Source organism: Belonocnema kinseyi, chromosome 1 (genome assembly GCF_010883055.1).
Source record: "Belonocnema kinseyi isolate 2016_QV_RU_SX_M_011 chromosome 1, B_treatae_v1, whole genome shotgun sequence".
Taxonomy (NCBI): Eukaryota; Metazoa; Arthropoda; class Insecta; order Hymenoptera; family Cynipidae; genus Belonocnema; species Belonocnema kinseyi.
This window is the reverse complement of record NC_046657.1, coordinates 8,795,106-8,818,489: the sequence shown is the minus strand read 5'-3', so window position 1 is coordinate 8,818,489 and position 23,384 is coordinate 8,795,106. Positions and strand designations below refer to the sequence as shown.

The 23,384-nt window shown below is 24.6% G+C and overlaps 1 protein-coding gene across 5 annotated transcripts in view; it reads right to left on the bottom strand.

Moving 5' to 3' along the window:
* The window catches only part of LOC117169804 (anillin-like), a 57,892-nt gene that overhangs the window by 5,139 nt on the left and 29,369 nt on the right, over positions 1–23,384 (bottom strand). For 3 of the 5 annotated variants that reach the window (XM_033356311.1, XM_033356326.1, XM_033356330.1), the window contains 10 exons: positions 21,202–21,479; positions 21,034–21,121; positions 16,198–16,427; positions 15,784–15,900; positions 15,511–15,692; positions 11,309–11,694; positions 7,665–7,829; positions 7,347–7,591; positions 6,986–7,156; positions 339–706 (listed from right to left, as the gene is read on the bottom strand). In XM_033356311.1, coding sequence (XP_033212202.1) covers positions 339–706; positions 6,986–7,156; positions 7,347–7,591; positions 7,665–7,829; positions 11,309–11,694; positions 15,511–15,692; positions 15,784–15,900; positions 16,198–16,427; positions 21,034–21,121; positions 21,202–21,479 — 2,230 coding nt within the window. The remainder of the gene's footprint in view (positions 1–338; positions 707–6,985; positions 7,157–7,346; positions 7,592–7,664; positions 7,830–11,308; positions 11,695–15,510; positions 15,693–15,783; positions 15,901–16,197; positions 16,428–21,033; positions 21,122–21,201; positions 21,480–23,384) is intronic. The other 2 variants (XM_033356314.1, XM_033356321.1) reach the window with 2 other exon arrangements.

Genomic DNA, 23,384 nt, shown 5'->3' with positions numbered 1-23,384 from the left:
AAAAAAAAAAAAAAAACAACAACTAATTATCGATCAAGAATATTAAAAACAAATTATTTGGAAAAAGTTTAATTTTTCATAAAATTATTGAATTCTTAATCCAAAAATTTAATATTCATCAAACAGGGTTGACTTTCTACCAAATTGTTGAATTTTCAAGGCATAAATATAAATTTTCGAACAAAAAGATAGATGCTCAATGAAAAAAAGGCCGAGGCCTGAATATATTGTCGACAGCAAAAAAAATATATATATAAATCAGTTCCTAAACGTTCCTTATGAATTCCAGAGCCAATTTTTGCAATTGAAATGCAATGCCTCATTATTTTTTGAATTACCTGACAGTGGTACTTGCGCCATTTCGGACCATGACGAGACTATCAACGTCTCCGGGTTGTGACGGCCTCACAGTTTCGAGTAAAAAGGTGTTGAGTCGCGCACAAATGTCCCTGGAAACCAAACCAACATTTGCTGTTGTGATCCCCTGCAAATCGAGGCTTCCGATTGGTGTTTTTTTGCGTTCATCGTCGGGGTATTTCCAGTAGGAAAGGGTGTCGCCTTTTAGAAGACACCATCTTCGGTGCCAAGCTCCGAATCCCGAGACGTCCTCGAACATTGTAAGGAAACCTCGATGCTCGACTGAAACTGATAATTCACAGGAAACGTGCATTTGCAAACGACCCTCCAACGGGGAATTTTGCGGAACCTGGAGAGAAAAAAAAACGATCAAGAATAAATTGTAGAGAATTTAGTCATTTCCGATTTAAATTTCGTAATAAAATGCCGTTCAAATGAGGTACTTAGAGTTGAGGGGGGAAAATCAAAGATGCCAATCAAAGGTCCAAAAAATAATACCAATTGCATGGGAGAAAACCTTACTTTTTTCAACTTGGAAAAAAGTCTTTTTTACGATAAACAAAAATTGATAATTTTTCTTGGAAGAAGAATTTTCTACAAAAAAGAAAAATTTTGAACCACAAAGTTCAATTTTATTTTATAATTTTATCTAAACTTCCAAGCAGAAATGCAATAGTTAAATTTTCAGATCAAAAGTTGAATTTCAAAAGAGAGAAATGAATTTTCAACTAAGAAAGATACATTTTTTACGAAAACCGAAACAGTTAAATTTCCGTTAAAAAATTAATTATCAATCAATGAAAAATCTAATTTTCAAGAAAATAGTTCAGTTTTCAATCAAAGAAATGAATTTAGAATGAAAAGGATTAATATTTTATAATCAAATTTCCAGTATAAATCACTTTCAATCAAAAAGATGACGTATTTTGATTTTTTAAAAAACTCTTGTTTAACAAAGAAAAAGAACACGAAATATCAACAAGATAGTTAAATTTTTAACGTAAAATGGACTAATTAACCAGATTAATATCCAAAAAAAAAAACTAAATTTCAACAAAATTGTTAAATTTTCAACTATAGAAATGGATTTTCAATGAAAAATGCAATTTTGAATTAGTAGACCAGGAATTTAATTTTTAACAAAATAGTCGAATTTTCAAGGAAATAAATGACAAAAGGATGAACTTTCAAACAAATAATTTTCTACAAAATGACGTATTTTGAACTAAAAAAAATTCAATTTTATCAACAACAAAAAACCACGAAAGTTCAATAAGATTGTTGAATTTTTAACGAAAAATGGTCTAATTGAAAAAATTAATTTCCAAATGACAAAAAACTAAATTTGAACGAAATTGTTAAATTTTTAACTAGAAATGAATTTTTAACTAAAAAAGACCAGTTTTTAACCAGAAATGGAGATGTTAAATTTTCAGTTGAAAAGTAACTTTTAAACCCATAAAAACTGAATCGTAAGAAAATAGTTGAATTTTCTACCAAAGAAATGAATCTAAAAGCAAAAAGATCAATTTTTCAACAAATAAATTCCTAAAAAAATACGTATTATAAAGTATAAAAAAATTCTTTTAAAAACACGTATTCTCAACTAAAAAAATTGATTTTCAACAAAAAATAGTACAGTTAGAAAAATTAATTTAAAAAAACATTTTTCAGCAAAATAATGAATTTTTAACAAAAAAGATAAATTTTTGACCAATAAAAAATCAAATTTTCAAGAAAATACTTGAATTTAAAAAAAGCATTTAAAATGAGAAGGATTAATATTCCATAATTAAATCTTCATTATAGGTTATTTTCAATCAAAAAGATGAACTTTCAAACAAATAATTTTCTACAAAAAGACGTATTTTGATTTAAAAAAAAAACTCTTCTTTAACAAAGAAAAAACACGAAATATTAACAAGATACTTAAATTTTTAATGAAAAATGGACTAATTAAAAAAAATTATTTCTAAACAAAAAAAAAGCAACTAATTTCTGACAAAATTGTTAAATTTTCAACTAAAATATACATTTGCAACAAAAAATGCAATATTAAATTGTCAGGCAAAGGATTTAATTTTTAACAAAACAGATCATATTTTAACAAATAAAAAATCAAAATTTCCAGAAAATAGTTGAATTAAAAAAAAAAGAATTTAAAATGAAAAAGATTAATATTCCATAATTAATCTTCCAATATAAGTAATTTTCAACCGACATATGAACTTTCAAACAAAAAATTTTCTACAAAAAGAAGTATTTTGATCTAAAAAAAAACTCTTTAACAAAAAAAAAATACGAAGTATCAAAAGGTAATCAAATTTTTAAAGAAAAATGGACTAATTAAACAAATTAATTTCCAAACGAAAAAAACAACTAATAATCAAAAAAATTGTTAAATTTTCAACTATAGAAATGAATTTTCAAACGTTTAAATTCCGACAAAAAAGACTCATTTTCAACTAAAAAAGAAATAAATCAATTTCTTTTAAAAAGACAAATTTTCAACAAAAAAAATTGATTTTCAACCAAAAATGGTAAAATTTAAAACATAAATTAAAAAAAAAAAAAACATTTTTCAGCAAAATAATGAATTTTAACAAATAAGATCAATTTTTAACCAATAAAAATAAAATTTTTAAGAAAATAGTTGAATTAACAAAAAAAAATGATTTAAAATGATAAGGACTAATATTCCATAATTATATTTTCAGTATAACTAATTTTCAACAAAACTGCTAAATTTTCAACTATAGAAATGAATGTTTAACCTAAATAGAAATTTTCAACCAAAAATGCATATTAAATTTGTAGACAAAGAATTTAATTATTAATAAAATAGTTGAATTTTGAACGAAAGATATGAGTCTAGGACAAAAAAGATGAATTTTTAAACAATTAATTTCCAGGAAAAAAAATGTATCTTCAATTGAAAAAAATAAATAAATTTTCAAACAAAAAATTTACAATTTTCTTTCAAAAAGACGAATTTTCAATTTCAAAAAATGTGAGTTTCAACCAAAAATGGTACATTTAAAAGGATTAATTAAAAAAAAAAACATTTTCCAGCAATAAAAATCTTTTTTCTTGAATTTTTTCGGAATTTTTTTTACTTTTTTGACATCGCAGCAGGAACATTTTATGGTGTTTGTCCAAATTTGGTCGTTAGATTCTTGGATTTATTTTGAGGAATTCTACTCAGTAGAATAATATTCTACCAAAAAATACCAATTTTTAACAAAATAGATGAAGTTTAAACCATATATATTTGAATTTTCAACTATAATATGAATTTTGAACAAAAAAAAAAAAAGAGTTTCAACTAAATATTTGAATTTTTAAATAAAAAAGGTAAAATTTCATGTAACATAAAAAAACGAATTTTCAAAATCTAAATTTTGTACAAAAAATTCAATAGTTAAATTGTTAAAAATGGAAAAGTTAAATTTCCGGTACAAATAATTTTCAGACAAAGAAAAAAAAACAAAGTTTCAACATACCATTTAAATTTATAACCAAATAAGTGAATTTTCAACGAAAAAGATAGCTTTTCAAACAAATAATTTTCTACAAAAAGAACGAATTTCAACTAGAAAAACAAATTAAAAAAAGAAAAAAAAGAATTTTCCACAAAAAGGACCAATTTTAAAGTAAGGAACAAATTATTTAAATGTACAACCAAATAAATGAATTATCAACTAAAAATGATAGATTTTCAAAATAATAGAATGGCTAATTATTCAGTAAAAAAAAAAATAATTTTCAGCAAATTTAATAATTTCATACAATTTTAATCAAATTTAATTTTTAGTTGAAACAATAATTTTAAACTAAAAAGAAGTTTCAACCAAATATTCGAATTTTCAGTAAGAACAAAAAGAATTTTCAACAAAAAAAAATTTTTAAACAAGAAATTTAAAATAAAAATTAAATTTGAAAGAAAACTAGATTTTTAAACTGAAAATTTTCAACCAAAGTCATGATTTTTCAACCAAAAAGTTGAATTCTTAACCAAAAAAAAATTTATTTTCAACGAAAAGAGACGAATTTTCATTAAAAATAAATGAAATTCCAACCAAGTGGTAGAGTTTTTAACTAAAAAACATATATTTTAAACCTAAAGTGGGAATCAATTTTTAAAAAATTAATTTTCAAAAAAAAAAAAGAAAAAAATAGCTAGGTGCTTTCATAAACTTTAAAAAACGCTATTAAGTATCGACTGTTTTTGTAGAAAATTAATCTTTTTGGTTCAAAATGCAAAATTTGGTTTAAAATTAATGTTTTGATTAAGGAATCAGCCATTTTGTTATAAATGCGTAATTTGGTAGAAAATGTAATTATTTTGTTTAAAAATAAGTTTTTTTGTGTTAAAAATTACTTTTAGGTACTGAAAATTTAATTATTTCAGATTAGTCCAGAATTTTGTCCTTTTTGTTGCATAATTTAGTTGAAAATTCAATAATTTAGATGAAAATTAACATTTTTGTTAAAAATTAATATTTTTGGGTAGAAAATTGGACTTTTTTTGTATTTTTTGTGTGTATAAAATTCGTCTTTGTTGGTTTGAAAATCCAACTACTTTGCTGAAAGTTGAATCACTTTATTAAAAATTCAATTTGTTGGTGGAAAATTGGTAAATTTGGTAGAAAATTAATCTATTTGGTGAAAAACTAACATTTTGGTTAAAAATTAGTATTTTTGGGTAAAAAATTCGAATGTTTTGTATAAAATTCGTCTTTTTGGTTCGGAAATTTAACTACTTAGCTGAAAGTTAAACTACTCTGTTAAACATTCATTTTTTCGGTGGAGGATTCACCATTTTTAGTTATAAGTCACCTATTTGGTAGAAAATGTAACTATTTTGTTTAAAAATTGTTTTTTTGTTGTTGTTAAAAATCACTTTTACGTACTGAAAAAATAATTATTCCAGATAGAGATTCATAATATAAGTTGAAAGTTCATCGCTTTCGTTGAAAATGTAACTTTTGTGTAAAAAATTGGTCCTTTTTCTTAGATTATTAGATTGAAAAATCAATAATTTAGTTGAAAATTAACATTTTTGTTAAAAATTAGTATTTTAGGCTAAAATTTTGACTGTTTTGTATAAAATTCATCTTTTTGGTTCAAAAATTTAACTACTTGAATGAAATCTACTCTTCTGTCTTAAAAATTAATTTTTTTGGTAGAGGACTCATCATTTTTGTTTAAAATTTATCTATTTGGTTGAAAAAATAACTATTTTATTTAAAAATTCCTTTTTAATTGGGGAAATAATCGAAGAAATAAACTCTCGATCATTTCCCGGTTCAAAAATAATTTTCACGGTCAATGAAATTTAAAAAATCGAACGCTAAAGATAAAAAAAATCCATTTGAAGTAATAAAAACTAAGCTGCAAATGCAAGCGTTCAAATCGGAACTGTTGAATTTTCAAATTTGAAAATTAAATAATTTGGAATAATTTTAAGATAGAAAGATTAACAACTGAAAAATTGAGATTTTTTTAGAACTTCTAAATAGCGATCAAAATTAATTGAATTTTTTTCTACCATTTTTTAGAAAATCCCGAAAATTTTAGAAAATATCCTTAAATTTATAAGTATAAATAACAATTGAACATTTGTTATTTGTAGACGAAATTTGAGTAATTTTATGGGATATGTAGAAGTTCTGAAAAGATTTAAAATTAATTTAAAACTTGAAATTATAGCCTAATTTAAAACAAAATCTAGATTTTTGCAGATTAAAAAAGAAAAAATTAGAAGCTTTTCAAGAATTGTGAAAGGCTTTAAATGAACAAAAACATTTTCTTAAGATTCCTAGGAAAATTAAATCTAATTTTTCATTTTTTTAAAATTATTTTAAGAGAATTAAAAACATTTTAAAAGATTTACAAAATTTTCATAAATTATTTTGGAAGATTTTTAAAATTAGCATGATAATTTTGAATCTTTTCAAAGTTCCTAAATAGCTTTTAAAATTACTCACATTTTTTCTACAAATGTTTATATGTAAATTATTTTTCAAACATATTCTATGTTAAAGAATTCAGTTTAAAATTGTTTACATTTAAATATTTGGTTTTTAATTTGAAACAATATTTTTAATTTAAACTTTCAAATTGAAACTGTTTAATCCATACGTTAAAATCTGAATTTACAATCGTGTTAAATTTTTAATACTTAAAGTACGGACCATTAAAAACTGCTTTTTTTTGTTTATTTATTAAACAAAACTGGTTTTTATCCAAAATTTGCAACTTCAAACAATATTAATTTTTAATTATTCAAGTCTTCAAGACAGAATTTTAAGATTGTTTAAATTAAAAATGTAACCTTAAAAATCCAAATAAAAAAATAAAAATGTTGTAAGTAAAAGATTTTTGAATTACGCATTGTAAACTAAATAATAGCATAATTGACAAAAATAAAAATTCAACCAATTATTTAAAAAACTGTTGAAATCGAACTAAGACAGATTTTTCTTCTAAAACATTTCAACAATTCATTTTAGTTGGAAATTTATATTTTGTGATAAAAATTTATCTATTTTGCCCAAAAAAAATGTTGTTACATGGACTCATATTCCTAAATAAAAATACAAAATTGACAAAAATTATATCCTACATTGTTCAGAGTAAATTGTTGCCGATGAACTTCCCTCAAACTGAAAACGACGAATCCCGCAAGAGAAAATGCGGGAGATCTCACAGCGGAAGGACCAGCCGGACTTTGAACCGTGGGCCTGAGCAATTTGCTATCGTGTTTCAAAAACTTCTTCGGTGTTTTTCCTCCAGGCTAAAATAAAAACTGATTTTAGTATTTAAAAAGTTTTAAACAAAACTATCTTTTAAAAAAAAAAACAGAAAAAAGTTAATTCTATTTGAATTTCGCGCCAAAATGGTGTTGAAATTTCAGGTTATGTTTAAGTGTTGGTGTAGGATTTTGGCGCAAAATTCAAACTTCAAATTCGATATTTTAAATTTACCTTCTTAGAACCGGAAGAGGAACTTCCATTATTGTGAATATGGTACTTGATTTCGTGAGGCAACACTTCGGCGCGGGTTTGGAGCGAATAAACCTCGATCTTAATCTGAAAATCGCTGTAAAGATCCTCGATCTTCAGGGTTGATGGAAATCTAACACAGGAATCTCCAGATTCTGTCTGAACAACTGGAGTTGAGACGACATTTTCCATGTGGCGAACGAGACAGACAAAGTGAAGTCGCGTATCTGTTTTAGAAACATAAATTTTTATCTCGAATCTTTTCATATTGAAAAGAAGTTTTCAAAAAATTTGAATTACCAGGATCCAAATTACGGAAATTCTCCCGCTTGAGCGGCAAAGTAATCGCAGAAACTGTCAGGGATCCATTCTCCTGAAATTCCGGAGAACCGGGGACAACAGGTTTTAAAGTTCCTTGAACTTTTAGTCGCTGAAGCTCCTGGATCGCCGCCTGTCTTCGATGTGCTGATCAAATAAAAACCAACCCGAATTTAGAATTTTTAATAAATTTTTAAAAAATAGTTTGAAAATTGTGTCATAACATTTTGCAAGTATTAGTAATGAACACCAATAATTATTTTAATTTTGTCTATAAATTATTGAAATTCCTATCTATTTATTGTAGAGTTTATAGTCTTTTCTCTTTCTCTCATTTTTCCAGTTTTTGGTTCAAAATTGAAACAATTTTGTTAAAAATTTAACCAATTTGTTCAAAAGTTATACTTCTTGATTGAAAATTTAACGGGTTTGTTGGAAATTTCACTTTTTTTGTTAAAAATGCAACTGCTTGGTTAAAAATTAATCTGTTTCGGCCCAAAATAAACTTTTTTTGTTGAAAATCCACATCCGTTTTTTAAAATTTTAAATTAATTTTTTTAAGTGTAAATTTAACTATTTATTTTAAACTTCATGTTCTCGGGTTGAAAATTCAAGGGGTTTATAGATAATTCGTATCTTAGGCTTGGAAATTCAACAATTTGTTATAAAATTTAACTTTTTAGTACAAAATTGAACTGCTTGCGAGAAAAATCGTTTTTTAAAATTAAAAATTAATATTTTTTGATTGAAAATTCTATTATTTGGTTCAAAATTGAATTATTTTGTTGAAAAATCTACAATTTTGTTTATAAATCATACTTATTGTTTAACAATTTGACTTGTATTTTGAACATTCATCTTTTTAGATCGAAAATTCATCTCTTTCTATAGAAATTTCAAATTTTTTATTGAAAAATGTAACTGGTTAAAAATTAATCTGTTTCGGTTGAAAATTCAAATGTGTTGTAGAAAAATTGTAGTGTCGGCTAGAAAATTTAACAATTTGGTAAACAATGTAACTTATTGAAAATTCGTATTTATTGATTAAATTCAACTGTTTTTTAATTTTTATTATAAGCTTTATTGTTGGAATATCAACTATCACATTTTTCCTTAAAAATTCCTTTTTAGGAAGAAAAATCAACTACTTAGAGGAAAGTTTAACTAATTTCTTAACATTCCATTTTTTGGTTGAAAATTCATAATTTTAATTAATAATTCGTTCTTTTTTTAAGAAGATTAATGATTTAACTGTAAATTTAACTATTTTGTTAAAAATAATCATTTTCGGGTTGGAGATGCAACTTTTTTGCAGAAAATTGGTAGCTTTGACTAAAAAATTCAAAAAATTTGATAGAAAAATGAACTATTTGGTTGATAATTCGTTTTTTTATTAACAAATAAAGTATGTTTAATTTAAATTAAAATATTTATTGTTGATATATCAACTATCACATTTGTCGTTAACAATTTCTTTTTTTCGATTGAAAAGTCTACTATTGAATTTTTTGTTGAAAATTCAACAATTTTGTTATAAAGTTATACTTTTTGGTTGAAAATTTAACGGTTTTATTGGAAATGAGCCATTTTGGCTTGAAAATTAAACAATTCATTTGCATTTTCTTCACTAACAAATTTTTTTATTTAAAATTTCACATTTTTTGGTTAAAAATGTAACTGCCTGGTTTCAAATTAATCAGTTTCGATACAAAATTAAAATGTTTTGTAGCAAACAACTTTAAAAAATTACAAAACACTCTTTTTTGGTTGAAAACTGAACTATTTTGTTGAAAATACTACAATTTTGTTAAAAAGTCCTACATATTGTTTGAAAAATTAACTGTTTTGTTGGAAGTTCTTTTTTTTTGCTTAAAATTTCAAAAATTTGATTAAAATGTTTTTCTTTCTTGACTAATACATTTTTTAAAATTGAAAATTCACCTTTTTCTATAGATATTTCAACTTTTTGGGTTAAAAATTAATCTGCGTTGAAAATGATAATTTTCGAATTGAAAATTCAACTGTTTTGTAGAAAATTCATAGTTTTGACTCAAAAATTCAACAATTTGGTAGAAAATTTAACCATTTGGTTGATAATTCGTTGTTTTTTTGTTGTAACAAATGAAGTATTTTGTTGAAAGTTTGACCTTGATAGTTTAATCCAACTGTTTTTTTACTTTAAATGAAAGATTTTATTGTTGAAATAACAAATATTACGTTTGTTAAGAATTTCTTTTTTACGGTGAAAATTTAAATACTTGGTTGAAAGTTAAACTAATTTCTTAAAACTTCATTTTTTGGTTGACGATTAATAATTTTAGTTCGTATTTGTTGTTTAAATCGAACTATATTTTACTTATAATTAAAATTTTTTGTTGTGATATAAATTATTACATTGGTATTTTAAAATTCATCTTTTTAGGTAGAAGATTCAACCATATGGTTGTAAATTGACTTTTTTGTTGAAAATTCATAATCTCGAGTTGGACATTGAACCGTTTTATAGAAAATTCTTCTTTTTCACATGATAAATCAACAATATAGTATAAAATTCAACTATTTCGTATAAAATTAATAATTGTAAGTAATTTTAAGCTAAAATAATTAATCCTTAAAATGCTTCAAAACTTTATTTCAAAATCTTAAAAGATCTACATGTTGTTTTACATTTTTTAAAATTTTAAATTATTTTTCAAATTTTTTCAGAACTTAAGCATCTTTTAAAATAATTCAAGTTTTCCTACATTTTTTTTACAAATTAAAAAAAAATTTTCTTAAAATATACCACATTCATTTTTGATAATTTTTCTAAATCGTCATAAATATTTTTAAATATTCTCTTAAAAAAGAATGTTTCAAAATAGAAAATAATTTTCAAAATTCTTAGGAAATGCTTATTTCTTCTTCTGAAGCCTTCAAAAGTTATAAAAAAGCGTTTAAATTTTTTGTTCGAAATCTGCCAAAATCTATATTTGGTTTTAAATTAGTTCGAGGACTATTTCGCATCCAAATGTTGGCAAGAATAATTACTTATTTTAAATGAAGAGTTAGATATTTATAAATATTGAGTAATTTTTCTTTTTCTTAATTAACAAATTTCCAAGTAATGGTTAATCTAATTATTTTCAAGTTATTTAAAAATTGAAAATAGTTTATAATGAAGAATTTCCAATTGAAACAGTTTAATTTTAAACGTTGGAATCTGAATATTCTAAAATTGTGAATTGATTCCAAATTGTCTTAGAAAATCTATTAGTATTCATTTCTTAAATCTTAAACCACATTTCAATTTAAAAATCACTAATTAATTTATATTCACAGCTAATCAACTAAAAATGTTTTTTTCGATCATAAATCTTCGATTTTACACGCTTCTAACTTCTAATTGTTTAAATCTTTAAAACTGCATTTAAAAATTCTTTAAATACAAATGTACGCTGAAAAATTTAAAACGGAAAATGTTCAAAGTGGAAGATTTTCCAATAACGCATTCTAAACAGAATGATCTCGTAACTCAAAAAAGATAACAATTTAACAGATTTTTTTTACCTAAAAATGTGTAAAATTCCCGGTCAAAAACTAAATTCACTGTTATTATTTTAATGTTTTTCAATAAGGATTCTTACTTGCAAGAAGAAGAAGTCTCTCTCCCTCGACCTGCTCCCTAGAACCGCTGAATTCTACAGTAGAATTGCACAAATTGAGAGCTTGACTAGCTTGGCCAATAGTGGTTTCCTGTTTTCCAACTTCCTCCACAAGTCGCTTAACTTTTTCCACGACAAGAGCCGCTTCCTCCTTTTCGTCGACGGGCGACGGACTTCCAGGAGAAATGCTATTGTCCGGAATTCTCGAGATTAGACGAACGGGTGTTTTTGGGGTTTGGGACTGTTGGCGTCTGTAAAAACTGACGCTGTGCATCAAAGGGGCGCAACTATCGCCCTCGATTACGTAGGGCTCCTTCTTCGAAGCAGAAGCTGGCGAGTTAATTTTTATCGGGGAACGATAAGACGATCTGAAAAGTATTGAAAAAATAATAGATAGAAATATCGAATTATTAGAAGTGTGTGATATACAGGGTGACCGTTCTGACCCTTAAAGAGCATACTGGGTCTACAATACCCAGTGACTTATTTGCGCTTTAAAAAAAGGTACCAAATTCAAGAAAATGGAACATTTGGCGCCAGATTAACAAATGACATGAAAACCTATTATCTGTGTCATTTTCATAGAATTTTAATTTTTATAAATTTTATACGCAGTTTAAGATCAATAAAATCATTTAATCACGCAAGGTACGGTAATTCATTTTTCATTGAATTAAAGCTTTTATTTCTTAGAATAAATACCTTTTTTGGAACGAACACTATAAGACTAATTTTATTTTTGAAGCGCCATATTTCGGAAGTATTCAAGTCAAATTTTAAATAAAAATATCAAAAAATCAAAAAGTTTTGAATTTTAGAGTGAAAGAGTGAAACCGTCGGCACAGCACATATTTGAATAACCTTGGGTCCCTAACACCCAATATGCTCTTTATGTAATTTCACGGACGTGTGTCCTTTAAGGGTTAATCGAAGAAAAAAAATCCCGGTTTTTCCACGGTTCGTAAACATTTTTCCCAGTCAATAAGATTTTAAAAATCGCACTCTAATCTAAAAAATTGTTCATTTAAAGTAATAAAAATAAACAACAAATTAAAGCATTCAAAGTGGAACTCTTGAATTTTTAAAATTGAAGTTTAAAAGTTTTTCAATTCAAAAATGTTGTATTCAAATGCTCTATACACATATAAACTGGAAGGTACTAACACTTTTCAATTGAAACGTTTTAAATGAAATTCAGATAAACCGCAACATTCAGAGTTTTGAACATTCATAAATTAGAGTTCAAAAATTTAGATTAGGTTCCAAAAATATAAATCCACGTTAATATTTTCAATACTCTAAATTAAAGAATCAGTCAATGAACTTTAAAAGTTTTCAAACTATTATTATTATGTTATTTTAGGCTAGAAATATTGAATTCAAATTTTTTTAAACTTAAAAGTTCTTAAATTAGAAGTTAAATTATTTTCATTTTAAATGGTTTAAGCTTCCTTGAAAAGCTTTAAGATTTTATTTCAAAATCTTGAGAAATCTTGAGAAGTTGAAGTTTTAAAAAGATAATTTAACCAAAAATGTAAATTTTTGCAGATTTCAAACAAAAAATTTAAAAACTTTGTAATAATTTTGAAAGGCTCCAAAAAATAATAAAAACTTCTTAATATTCCTAGGAAAATAAAAAATGACTTTACATTTTGAAAAATTATTTTAAAAGGATATTTAAAAACATTTCAAGAGATTTCCAGAATTGTCTAGAAGACCCTGGAAGAGTTCAGAAGGATTAAAAAAAAATTTGCAGCATTTTCTAAAAATTGTAAGAAAAATTTTATTCATTTTAAAAAATATTTAGAAATTCTGAAAAAAAATCTCCAAACATTTTTGAAATAGAACAATACAAATTTTAACAAAAGTTTAAAAGCTTTGCGAAATTTTAATTTCGATGTCAAAAAATTAAGTTTCAAATTGTTCACTTTTAAATATTTGGCTTCAATTTACTCGTATTAAATTAACAGTCAAATATTGCTAAATATTAAATAATTATTCTTTTTCCTTGATTAAAAAATTTCAATTTAAATGGTTTAAAAAGTGAATCATTTAGACTGAAACAATATTTTTAATTTAATAAAAGCCTTTAATTGCGAAAAAATTATTATTAAGTTATTTTTAAGTTATTATTGATCAGTTTTTAATACTTAAAGTACAGATCCATTTTAAAAATTAACCATTCATTTATTTATATTTACACAGTTGATAAAATAATACTGTTTATTATCAAAAAATTTCATCTTCAAACGCTTTTAATTTTTAAACGTGTAAATCTTCAAGACTACACTTTAAAATTCTTTAAATAAAAAATATACGCTTAAAAATAAAAATCCAAAATGAAGAATTTTTGAATAACACATTGTAAACTGAATGATATCGTAATTGAAAAAGATACCAATTAAACTCATTATTTAAAAAACTATTGATATCGAACTTGGGCAGAACTAAAAAAAAAAAAATATTCAACAAAACAGCTGAATTTTCCAACGCACCTGTGAATTCTCTGCCAAAAGATGTAGTTTCAACGAAATCATTTAATTTTCAACCAGAGACAAATTTTTAATTAAAATTATGAATCCTTAACAAACAAAAAAAATAAATTTGAAGAAAGTAGCTAAACTTTTAACCCAGGATTTAAATTTTGTAACCAGAAAGGCGCATTTTCAATAAATTTAGCTTCTAACCAAAAGACGGATTTTTTGTAAGATAGCTGCATTTTCCACCCGAAAATATAAATTTTCAACAAAAAAGTTCATTTGCAACACAAAAGTTGCAGTATTAACCAAAAAAAGAGGAATTTTCAACCAAAAAGAATACTTTTCTACCAATAAAGACAAATGTTTAATAAAAAAAAAATCAACAAAAAATGTAAGAGTTACATTTTAAAGTAAAAAATTGATTTTTAATAACTTTTACCAAAGTAGTTAAATTTGAAATAAAAAAAAAGCATCCAAAAATAGAATAGTTGCATTTTTAATTAAAGAAAAGATCAAATTTCTATAAAAAGAGAAGAATTTCCAAAAAATATAAACGAATTTTTAACAAAAAAAGTGAATTTTTTACAAAGAAAGATTTTCCAATCAATAGAGAACAAAAATTTGAAAAAATTGTTAAATTTTCAGGCCAAAAAAATGAATCTTTTACAAAACAATTAAATTTTTAACTAGAAAATGTAAATTTTTAACCAAAAAATTCATTTTCATCCAAATAGTTGAATTTTCAAGGAAATTTAAAAAACTTGTAACTTAAAAAGAAAAATATTCAATTAAAATGATGTAGCTTTGACATAACCAAAAAAAAAACGCATTTTCAACAAATTTAACTTATAACCAAAAAACGGATTTTTTGGTAAAATAGCTGCATTTTCAACAAAAAAGTTCATTTGCAACACAAAAATTGCAGATGCAGTTCTTTTTAATAAAAAAAATAATATTGAACAAAATAGCTAAATTTTCAACAAAGGAAATGGACCTTTAAAGAGTAAAATAAATTTTAAACATAGAGATTCAACTTTTACCCAAATAGTTGAATTTTCAATAAAAAAAAACTCTCAAAGGGGATGAATTTCCAAAAAATATAGACGAATTTTTAGCAAAACAAGTGAATTTTCTACAAACAAAAATTTTCCAATCAATAGAGAGAAAAAAATTGAATCAAATTGTTAAATTTTCAAGCCAAAAAAATCAATCCTTTGAAAAAAATTGAATTTTCAACCAAAAAGTTCATTTTCATTCAAATATTTGATTACAAAATAGTTAAATTTTCACCCAGAAAATATGAATTTTAAACAAAAGCGATCAATTCTCAATCAATAATGGAACAGTTAAACTTTAAGTTGAAATATTAAGTTTCAACCAAAAGTTTGAAAAAAATTATTATATTTCAGAAATTTAAATGAAATTGCCGTTAAAATTGAAGAAAAAATGGGAATAAATGAGAAACTTTAAAATATCTTCGATTGTAGCTTTGTAATTTTCACCGTGTTAAAATGAATCTATCGTTAAAAAGGTGTATTTTTCTATTTTCAAATAAAATAAAAAAATAAATAAATCAAATAAAAACTACCAAAAAAAAACGATTCAGTCAAAAAAGTGACTGACCAAGAGCAAAATTCAAGGGTTTTTCCAGGAAAAAAAGACGCAAGGACTACACAACTGATTATATTTATTTCAAAAACTCACCCTTGAGAATATTTAAAACTTGTGGACGTTGCGGAAGGACTTTTGCCTCCACGGTTTAATTTCGGAGGAGTTGGTCCTTCCTGTGCGTCTTGAACTGCTAGACACTCGTCTAAATAATCGTCCATTTCCTCCAAGACGGAAATATCTGACGTTGTACTGTCTAAGTCGTGGTAAATAGCTCTCTGAAGTGGCCAAGATTCGAATTAAAAGCCTCTCTTTATTAAATTACAGAAAGAACTTTTAACAAGATTAAAAAAAAAAACTTTTAGTTACCTTCTTGTTCAGAGACGATTGTTGATTCACGACGTGTAAAATGCTTCTTCCCAAACTTGTATTACCGATATCTTCACTTTCACCGTCCTCGTCACTGTAATCCCCCGTTCCGTCATCCTAATGAAAATAAACAGTAATTTTACACGAAACTGATGCATTTTTACCGAACGAAAATGGAATTTCAGATCAAGAAAATGTTTGTTTGTTTTTTTTTTTTTATCAAGAAAGGAGAATTTTTAACTAACATAGATCAATATTAAAAAAATGGAAAAGTTACATTTTCAATAAATATATAAATATTTCAATAAATATATATAAATATATTTAAATAAGTCTTCAATAAAAAAAGTAATTTTCAGATTGATTATAGATTTCTGGAATTTTGCTCTTTTAAATCGAATGAAATTTCCATACCCGAAGGTAATAATCAGCCTCAGTTTCGGTTTCAGTCTCGGTTGGTTCTTCCAATGTTGCAGTCTCGGGTTCGGTACTGCCGACCGTGAATTCAGTCTCTGAATCGGTTGTGCTGGCTTCAACACCCGTGAGATCGGGGTAAAGATTTCCAAATTTCGGGGCACAAACTCTCACGCGCTTGATGTCATCCACCGTTCTTGGTTCTTGCGATTGCGTCAAACCACTCACTACTGGCAAAAATTACTCCAGTTATAGAAGCAACTTTTAAATTATTTGTAATATTTTTTAACATTTATTTTAAACAAAAAATTCCTTTTTTAATATAAAAGATGACTTTTTTTTAATACTTGAAGTTTTAACAAAATAATTAGATTTTGAACATAATAGTTGAGTTTTCAACCTAAATAGATAAATTACCAGCAAAAAAGTGTCATAGTTTATATTTCAATCCAAAAAGATGAAATTTATGCAAAACAAAAAAAAAAGAATTTTAAACCCTAGAAGACAAATTTTCAACAAATAAAGATTTTTCATACTTTTAAACAAAAAATTAATTTTCCACGAATTTAATGCATTTTTACCCAGCAAAAAATGAAATTTTCAACCAAGAACATTATTTTTGTTACTAAAAATGGTGAATTTTCAACTGAAAAGGGTCAATTTAAAAAAAATGGATAAATTACATTTTCAGTCAAAAAAATGTAATTTAAACAAAAAATACAACCCAGTGATGAATTTTCAACTAAAATGATCCTCAACTAAAACAGATAAATTTTCAACCAAAGACATGTCTTCAATCAAAATAATTAAATTTTAACAATTTAGTTTAAATTTGACCAAGGAAGTTGAATTTTCATTTAAATAAGATTATTTTTTAACAAAATAGTAAAACTTGCAATCAAAGACATAAATTTTCAACTAAAAATATAAATCTTCAAAAAAAAAATAAACAAACGATTTCTTACCAAAGTGATTCATCTAAATCTTTCAAACAAAATAGTTGAATACTGAAGCAAAATATAGTAATTTTTAACCAAAAAGTTGCATTTTCCTTAAAAAAAGATTTAAATTTCTACTAAAACAGATGACTTTTTAAATCAAAAAGAGCAATTTTCAAAGAAATAGTTAAATTTTCTGTTAAAAAATATTTCAGTTGACTTTTAACGATCAAAATATGAATTTTTCAACCAGAAGTAAGTTTTTACGAAAAAATTGAATTTTCAATCCAAAAAGGATGACTTTTGAAACAAAATATTTGAATTCCCTATGACATAGGTGCATTTTGAACCAAGAAGGATGCGGTTACTTCTCAAATAGATGATTTTTTTTTAAATTAAACAGACAAATTAAAATGAAAAGTTAATTTTTCATCAAAAAAAGTCCAGTTGACTTTTCAATATCAAAATATGAATTTTTAAATAAAAAATACGTTTCTGCGAAAAATGTTAAATTCTCTACCAACTAGATGCATTTTTATCCAAGAAAAATGATATTTTTACCAAAACCGATGGATTTTTAATAAAAACGACACTTTTTTTTAAAGATGAACTCTACCAAGTGATTGTATTTTTATCAAAAAAATATGAAATTTCTCTTTAAACATGAAAAGATTTAAATATGAACACTTAATTTTAAAAAGTAAAAAAAAAATGTTGAATTTTCATCCGAAATAGTTTATATTTCATTAGAAAAAGATGAAATTCAAACAAACAAAACAAATTTTAACCAAGAAGACGAATTTTCAGCAAACAAAGATTCCAGTTGACATTTCAAGATAAAAATATAAACTTTTTAATAAAAAATACGTTCCTACGAAAAAAATTGAATTTTGAATCCAAAAAGGATGACTTTCGAACAAAATAGTTGAATTCTCTACGATATAGTTGCATTTTTAACCAAGAAAGATGCAGTTTCTCCTCAAATAATGAATTTTTAAATTAAAAAGGCAAATTAAAAAAAAAAGTTAATTTTTCACCCAAAAAAATTCCATTTGACTTTTTAAGATCAAAATATGAATTTTTAAATGAAAAATACGTTTCTGCGAAAAACGTTAAAGTTTCAATCCAAGAAGACGATTTGTTTTCTAACAAAATGGCTGTAGTTTTAAGAAATTAGTTAAATTCTCTACCAAATAGTTGCATTTTTAACCAGAGAAGATTTTAGTTTGTTTTTCAACGTCAAAATATAAATTTTAAACAAAAAGTATATTTTCTACAAAATAGTTGAATTTTCAACAAAACAGAATTTTTGACCATAAATGATAAATTTTTAAATAAATTTGGTAAACTCTACCAAGTGGTTGTATTTTTATCCAAAAAAAGATGAAATTTCTCTTAAAACAGATATGAACATTTAATTTAAAAAAAGTAAAAAAAATTGTTGAATTTTCATCCAAACTAGTTTATATTTCAATCAAAAAAGATAAAATTTATACGAAAAAAAAAGATTTATAAACAAAAAGATAAACTTTCAACAAATAAAGATTTTACACTCAAGTAAGAAATAAAATTGCATTTAAATTGTTGAACCTTCAAGCCAAAAGACGGATTTTATTTAGAAAAATTGAATTTTTAATCAACGAAAATGAAAACTCTAATCGTGAAAATATATTTTTTTTTTAACAAAAAAGGAGAATTTTCAACTAAAAAAGATCAATCTTAAAAAACGGAAGTTACATTTTCAGGCAAAAATTTGAATTTAAACTAAAAAAATGTTTTTCCGACTAAACAGTTCAATTTTCAACCAAAATTTAACAATTTAGTTTAAATTTTACCAAGGAAGTTGAATTTTCATTTGAATAAGATTATTTTTTAATAAAATAGTAAAAATTGCAATCAAAGATCTTAAAAAAAAAACGATTTCTTAACAAAGTGATTCAACCAAATCTTTCAAACAAAATAGTTGAAAACTCAAGCTGAGAATAATAATTTTTTAACTAAAAATTCGAATTTTCGTTAAAAAAATTAAATTTCGACTAAACAGATGAATTTTTAAATCAAAAAAAAATTTTTTTAAATAGCTAAATTTTCTTTTAAAAAAGATTTCATTTGACTGTTCACTATCAAAATACGAATTTTTACACAAGAAATAAGCTTCTACGAAAAAACTGAATTTTCAATCCAAAAAGACGAATGTTTAACCAAAAAGGAAAACTTTTTAACAACATTCTTAAATTTCCCAACAGATAGTTGCATTTTTATGCAAGAAAAATGAAAAATCTATTAAAACAGGTGAATTTTTAATCAAGAAGACAAATTTTCAAAAAAGAGTGGAATTTTCATCCAAAAAGATTTCAATTGACTTTTTAACACAGAAATTCGAATTTTAAATAAAAGTAAATTTTCTAGGAAATAGTTGAATTTTCAATTAAACAGTTGTATTTTTATCCATGAAAGATGCAATTTTTTTACTAAAACAGATGCATTTTTAAATCAAAATGATAAATTAAAAAAAAAAAATAGTTGAGTTTTATGCTAAATAAGATTTCAGTTGATTTTTCATGATCAAAATATGATTTTTTAAATAAGAAATAAGTTTCTGCAACAAAAATTGTATTTTCAATCCAAAAAGACGAATTTTTAACCAAAAAGGATGACTTTTTAACAAGATTGTTTAATACTCTAACAAATAGTTGCATTTTTATCCAAAAAGATCAATTTTCAAAAAATAGTTCAATTATCATCCAAAGATAATTCCACTTGACTTTTCAATATCAAAATATAAATATTTTAACAAAAAATAAGTTTCTCAGAAAAAAAATGAATTTTCAAACGAAAAAGACGAATTTTTTTTAACCAAAATGACTGAATTTTCAACAACATAGTTGAAATCTCTACCAACTCGTAGCATTTTTATCCAAGAAAAATGAAATTTGTACTAAAACCGAAGGATTTTTAAAAAGAACAGACGAATTTTTATTAAAACCCCCTTTTTTTTGTTTGAACTTTCATCCAGAAAAGATTTAATTTCATTTTTTAACACCAAAGTATAAACTTTCTACAGAATAGTTGAATTTTCCACAAAACAGAATTTTTAACCACAAAGGATGACTTTTTAAGTTAATTGTTGAATACTCTACCAAATAGTTGCATTTTCGTCCAAAAAGATTAAATTTTTCAACACAGAAATAATTTAAGAAAAAGGAAATTTGTTAGGAAATAATTAAATTTTCTATTAAAAAGTTGTCTTTTTATCCAAGAAATATGCATTATAAAAAAAAACTTTAAAAACAAAAAGGCAAATTTTCTAAAAAAAAATAGTTTTCACCCAAAAAATATTTCAGTTGACTTATCAACAAATAATGAATTTTAAACAAAATTAAGAGCTGAATTTTAAATCCAAAAAGACGAATTTTGAACAAACTAGTATTTTTTTCAAGAAAGATCCAATATTAAAAAAAAAAAAAAAACTTTCAAAACAAAAAGACAAATTTTCTAAAAAAAATAGATTTCATCCAAAAAAGATTTCAGTTGACTTGTCAACAAATAATGAATTTTAAACAAAATGTTAATGTTCTACGAAAAGAGCTGAATTATAAATCCAAAAAGACGAATTTTTAACAAAACAGTTGAATTTGAAAGAAAAAACGGATGTCATTAGTAAAATTGTTAAATTTTTAACCAAATAATAAAATTTATCATTAAAAAGATAAACTCCACAAGGAACTTTTCGCGAATTTTCATTTAAATTACGATCCCTCAAGGGAATCTACAGTTTCAGATGAAATTTGAACAACCGGCTTAGTGTCTTGTCCTTTTTTATTTAAAAAAATTGTATTAAAAACATTTACAATATACAATTGGGATGTGAAAAAACAATGAAATATTTTTTACGAACCTTGTCTTTTGACTGGAGTATTTTTATTCGGAGAGGATCGCCTTCCCGTATCCTGTGGCAAAGGTGGAGGCGGGGGCACATGATCCTGCTGCAATCGAAGAAAAAAATATTATAATACAATTTTCAATGACAATATTGAAAATATGTAACAAAGGTAATTTTATTTACCGGAGCGGGCGTAGGTTTGACAGGACAAATGGGAGAATTCTTGGGTGAAACCGATTTTCCTTCACTGCTTTCACTCGTCCTCAAGGCACAACCAGCAGCAACAGTGGCCACTTCCTTATTTCGATTAAAACGAGTTCTCAGCATTTCTAATTCTTTTTGTCTCTCGGCCTGTATGCTATGCAAAATATTATTTTCGAGTTCCTGGGTGTAACCGTGCTCGTAAATATTCCGCTGTTGCGAAACTGCTCTTCCGGTCACATCAGCTTTCGGCCTATAGTCTAGAAATACTCAAGAGTTTAATCAAAAGTTTTGAAGGATTTTGAAGTTCGCAATTTTTTAAAATCGCCAGAAATCACACCCAGAAAAGTAATGCAGGCCAAGATTCTCACAAAAATTGAAATCAATATGAAAGACTTTAAATTTCTAAGATTTCCAGTCGAAACATATTGCACTTTCAATAAAATAATTTAATTTTCAACCAAAATATATTTTCTAGCAAAGGAGATGCATTTTTATCACAAAAGGACGACTTTTCAACAACATTTCTTTTTGACCAAACAGTTGAAATTTTAACCAAATAATTCAATTTTCACGACAAGAAGATTAATTTTTTCGAAGCCAGATAAATTTTCAACAGAAAAGTTAAATTTTGATCAAGAAAGATGAATTTTCAACCCTAAAAGATGACTTTTTCACCGCAAAAAAATGAAATTTTAATCCACATGGACGAATTAAAAAAAAAACAGTTGAATTTTCGGTGAAAAAAGGATAACAATTAAAATAGTTAAATATTTAACCAAATGGTCGAATATTAAAAAAATTATAATTCAGTAAAAAATAGTTGTAATTTCAAGCTACCAAAAGAAGAATCTTTGTCAAATCTTTGTGAAATCTTTTGAATCTATTCGAAAAGTTTGCGAAATCTTTGTGCAATCTTTGTGAAATCATTGAAAACTTTGTTCAATCTTTGAAATCTACCTGAAATTTTTGTTAAATATTAGAATCATTTGTGAAATCTTTGAAATCTATGTGAAATCCTTGCAAAATTTTTGAAATCATTGTGAAATTTTTGTAAAATCTTTGCAAATTTTCTAAAAATCGGTGCGAAATATTTGAAATCTATCTGAAATATTTGTGAAATAATAGAAGTCTTTGTGAAATCTTTTAAATCTATCCGAAATATTTGAAATCTTGGTAATATCTTTATGAAATCTTTGAAAATTATTGCAATCTTTAAAATCCTTGTGAATTCTTTAAAAGTCTTTGCGAAATATTTGGTAATATTTGTAAAATTATTTAAATCTTTGCGAAATATTTGAGAAATGATTGAAGTACTTGTGAAGGCTCTTAAATATATCCGAAATCATCAAAATCTTTGTGAAATCATTGAAATCTTTTATTTCAATTTTTGAAATTTTTGTGAAATATTTGAAGTATTTGTGAAATCTTTCAAATCTATCCGAAATCTTTGCGAAATATTTGAAATCTTTATGAAATCTTTGTCAAAAATTTTGATTCTTTTCGAAATCTTTGCGAAATATTTGCAATCTTTGTGAAATCTTTATGAAATCTTTGACAATTATTACAATACTTGTCAAAAATTTGTGAAATCTTTAGGTAATGATTGAAAATGTTGTGCAATCTTTGAAATCTTTGTGAAATCATTGAAATATTTGAAATATTTGAAATCTATCTGAAATCTTTGTGAAATAATAAAAGTCTTTATGAAATCTTTTAAATCTATCAGAAATATTTGATATCCTTATGAAATATTTGTGAATTCTTTAAAATTCTTTGCGAAATATTTGAAATATTTTAAATATATCCGAAATCTTAAAAAACTTTGTGAAATCACTAAGAAATCATAGAAATCTTGTACTTCAATCCTTGAAATTTGTGTAACATATTAGAAGATTTGTGAAATATTTGAAATCTATCTGAAATCCTTGCGAAATATTTAAAATCTTTGTGAAATCATTAGGAAATAACTGAAATCTTAGAAATCTATCTAAAATTTCTGTGAAATATTAGAAGAATTTGTAAAATCTTTTAAATCTATCAAAAATCTTTTAAATCTTTGAAAATCATTGCAATCTTTGAAATCTTTATGGATTCTTTAAAAGTCTTTGCGAAATATTTGAAGTCCTTGTGAAGTCTTTTAAATATATCCGAAATCTTAAAAA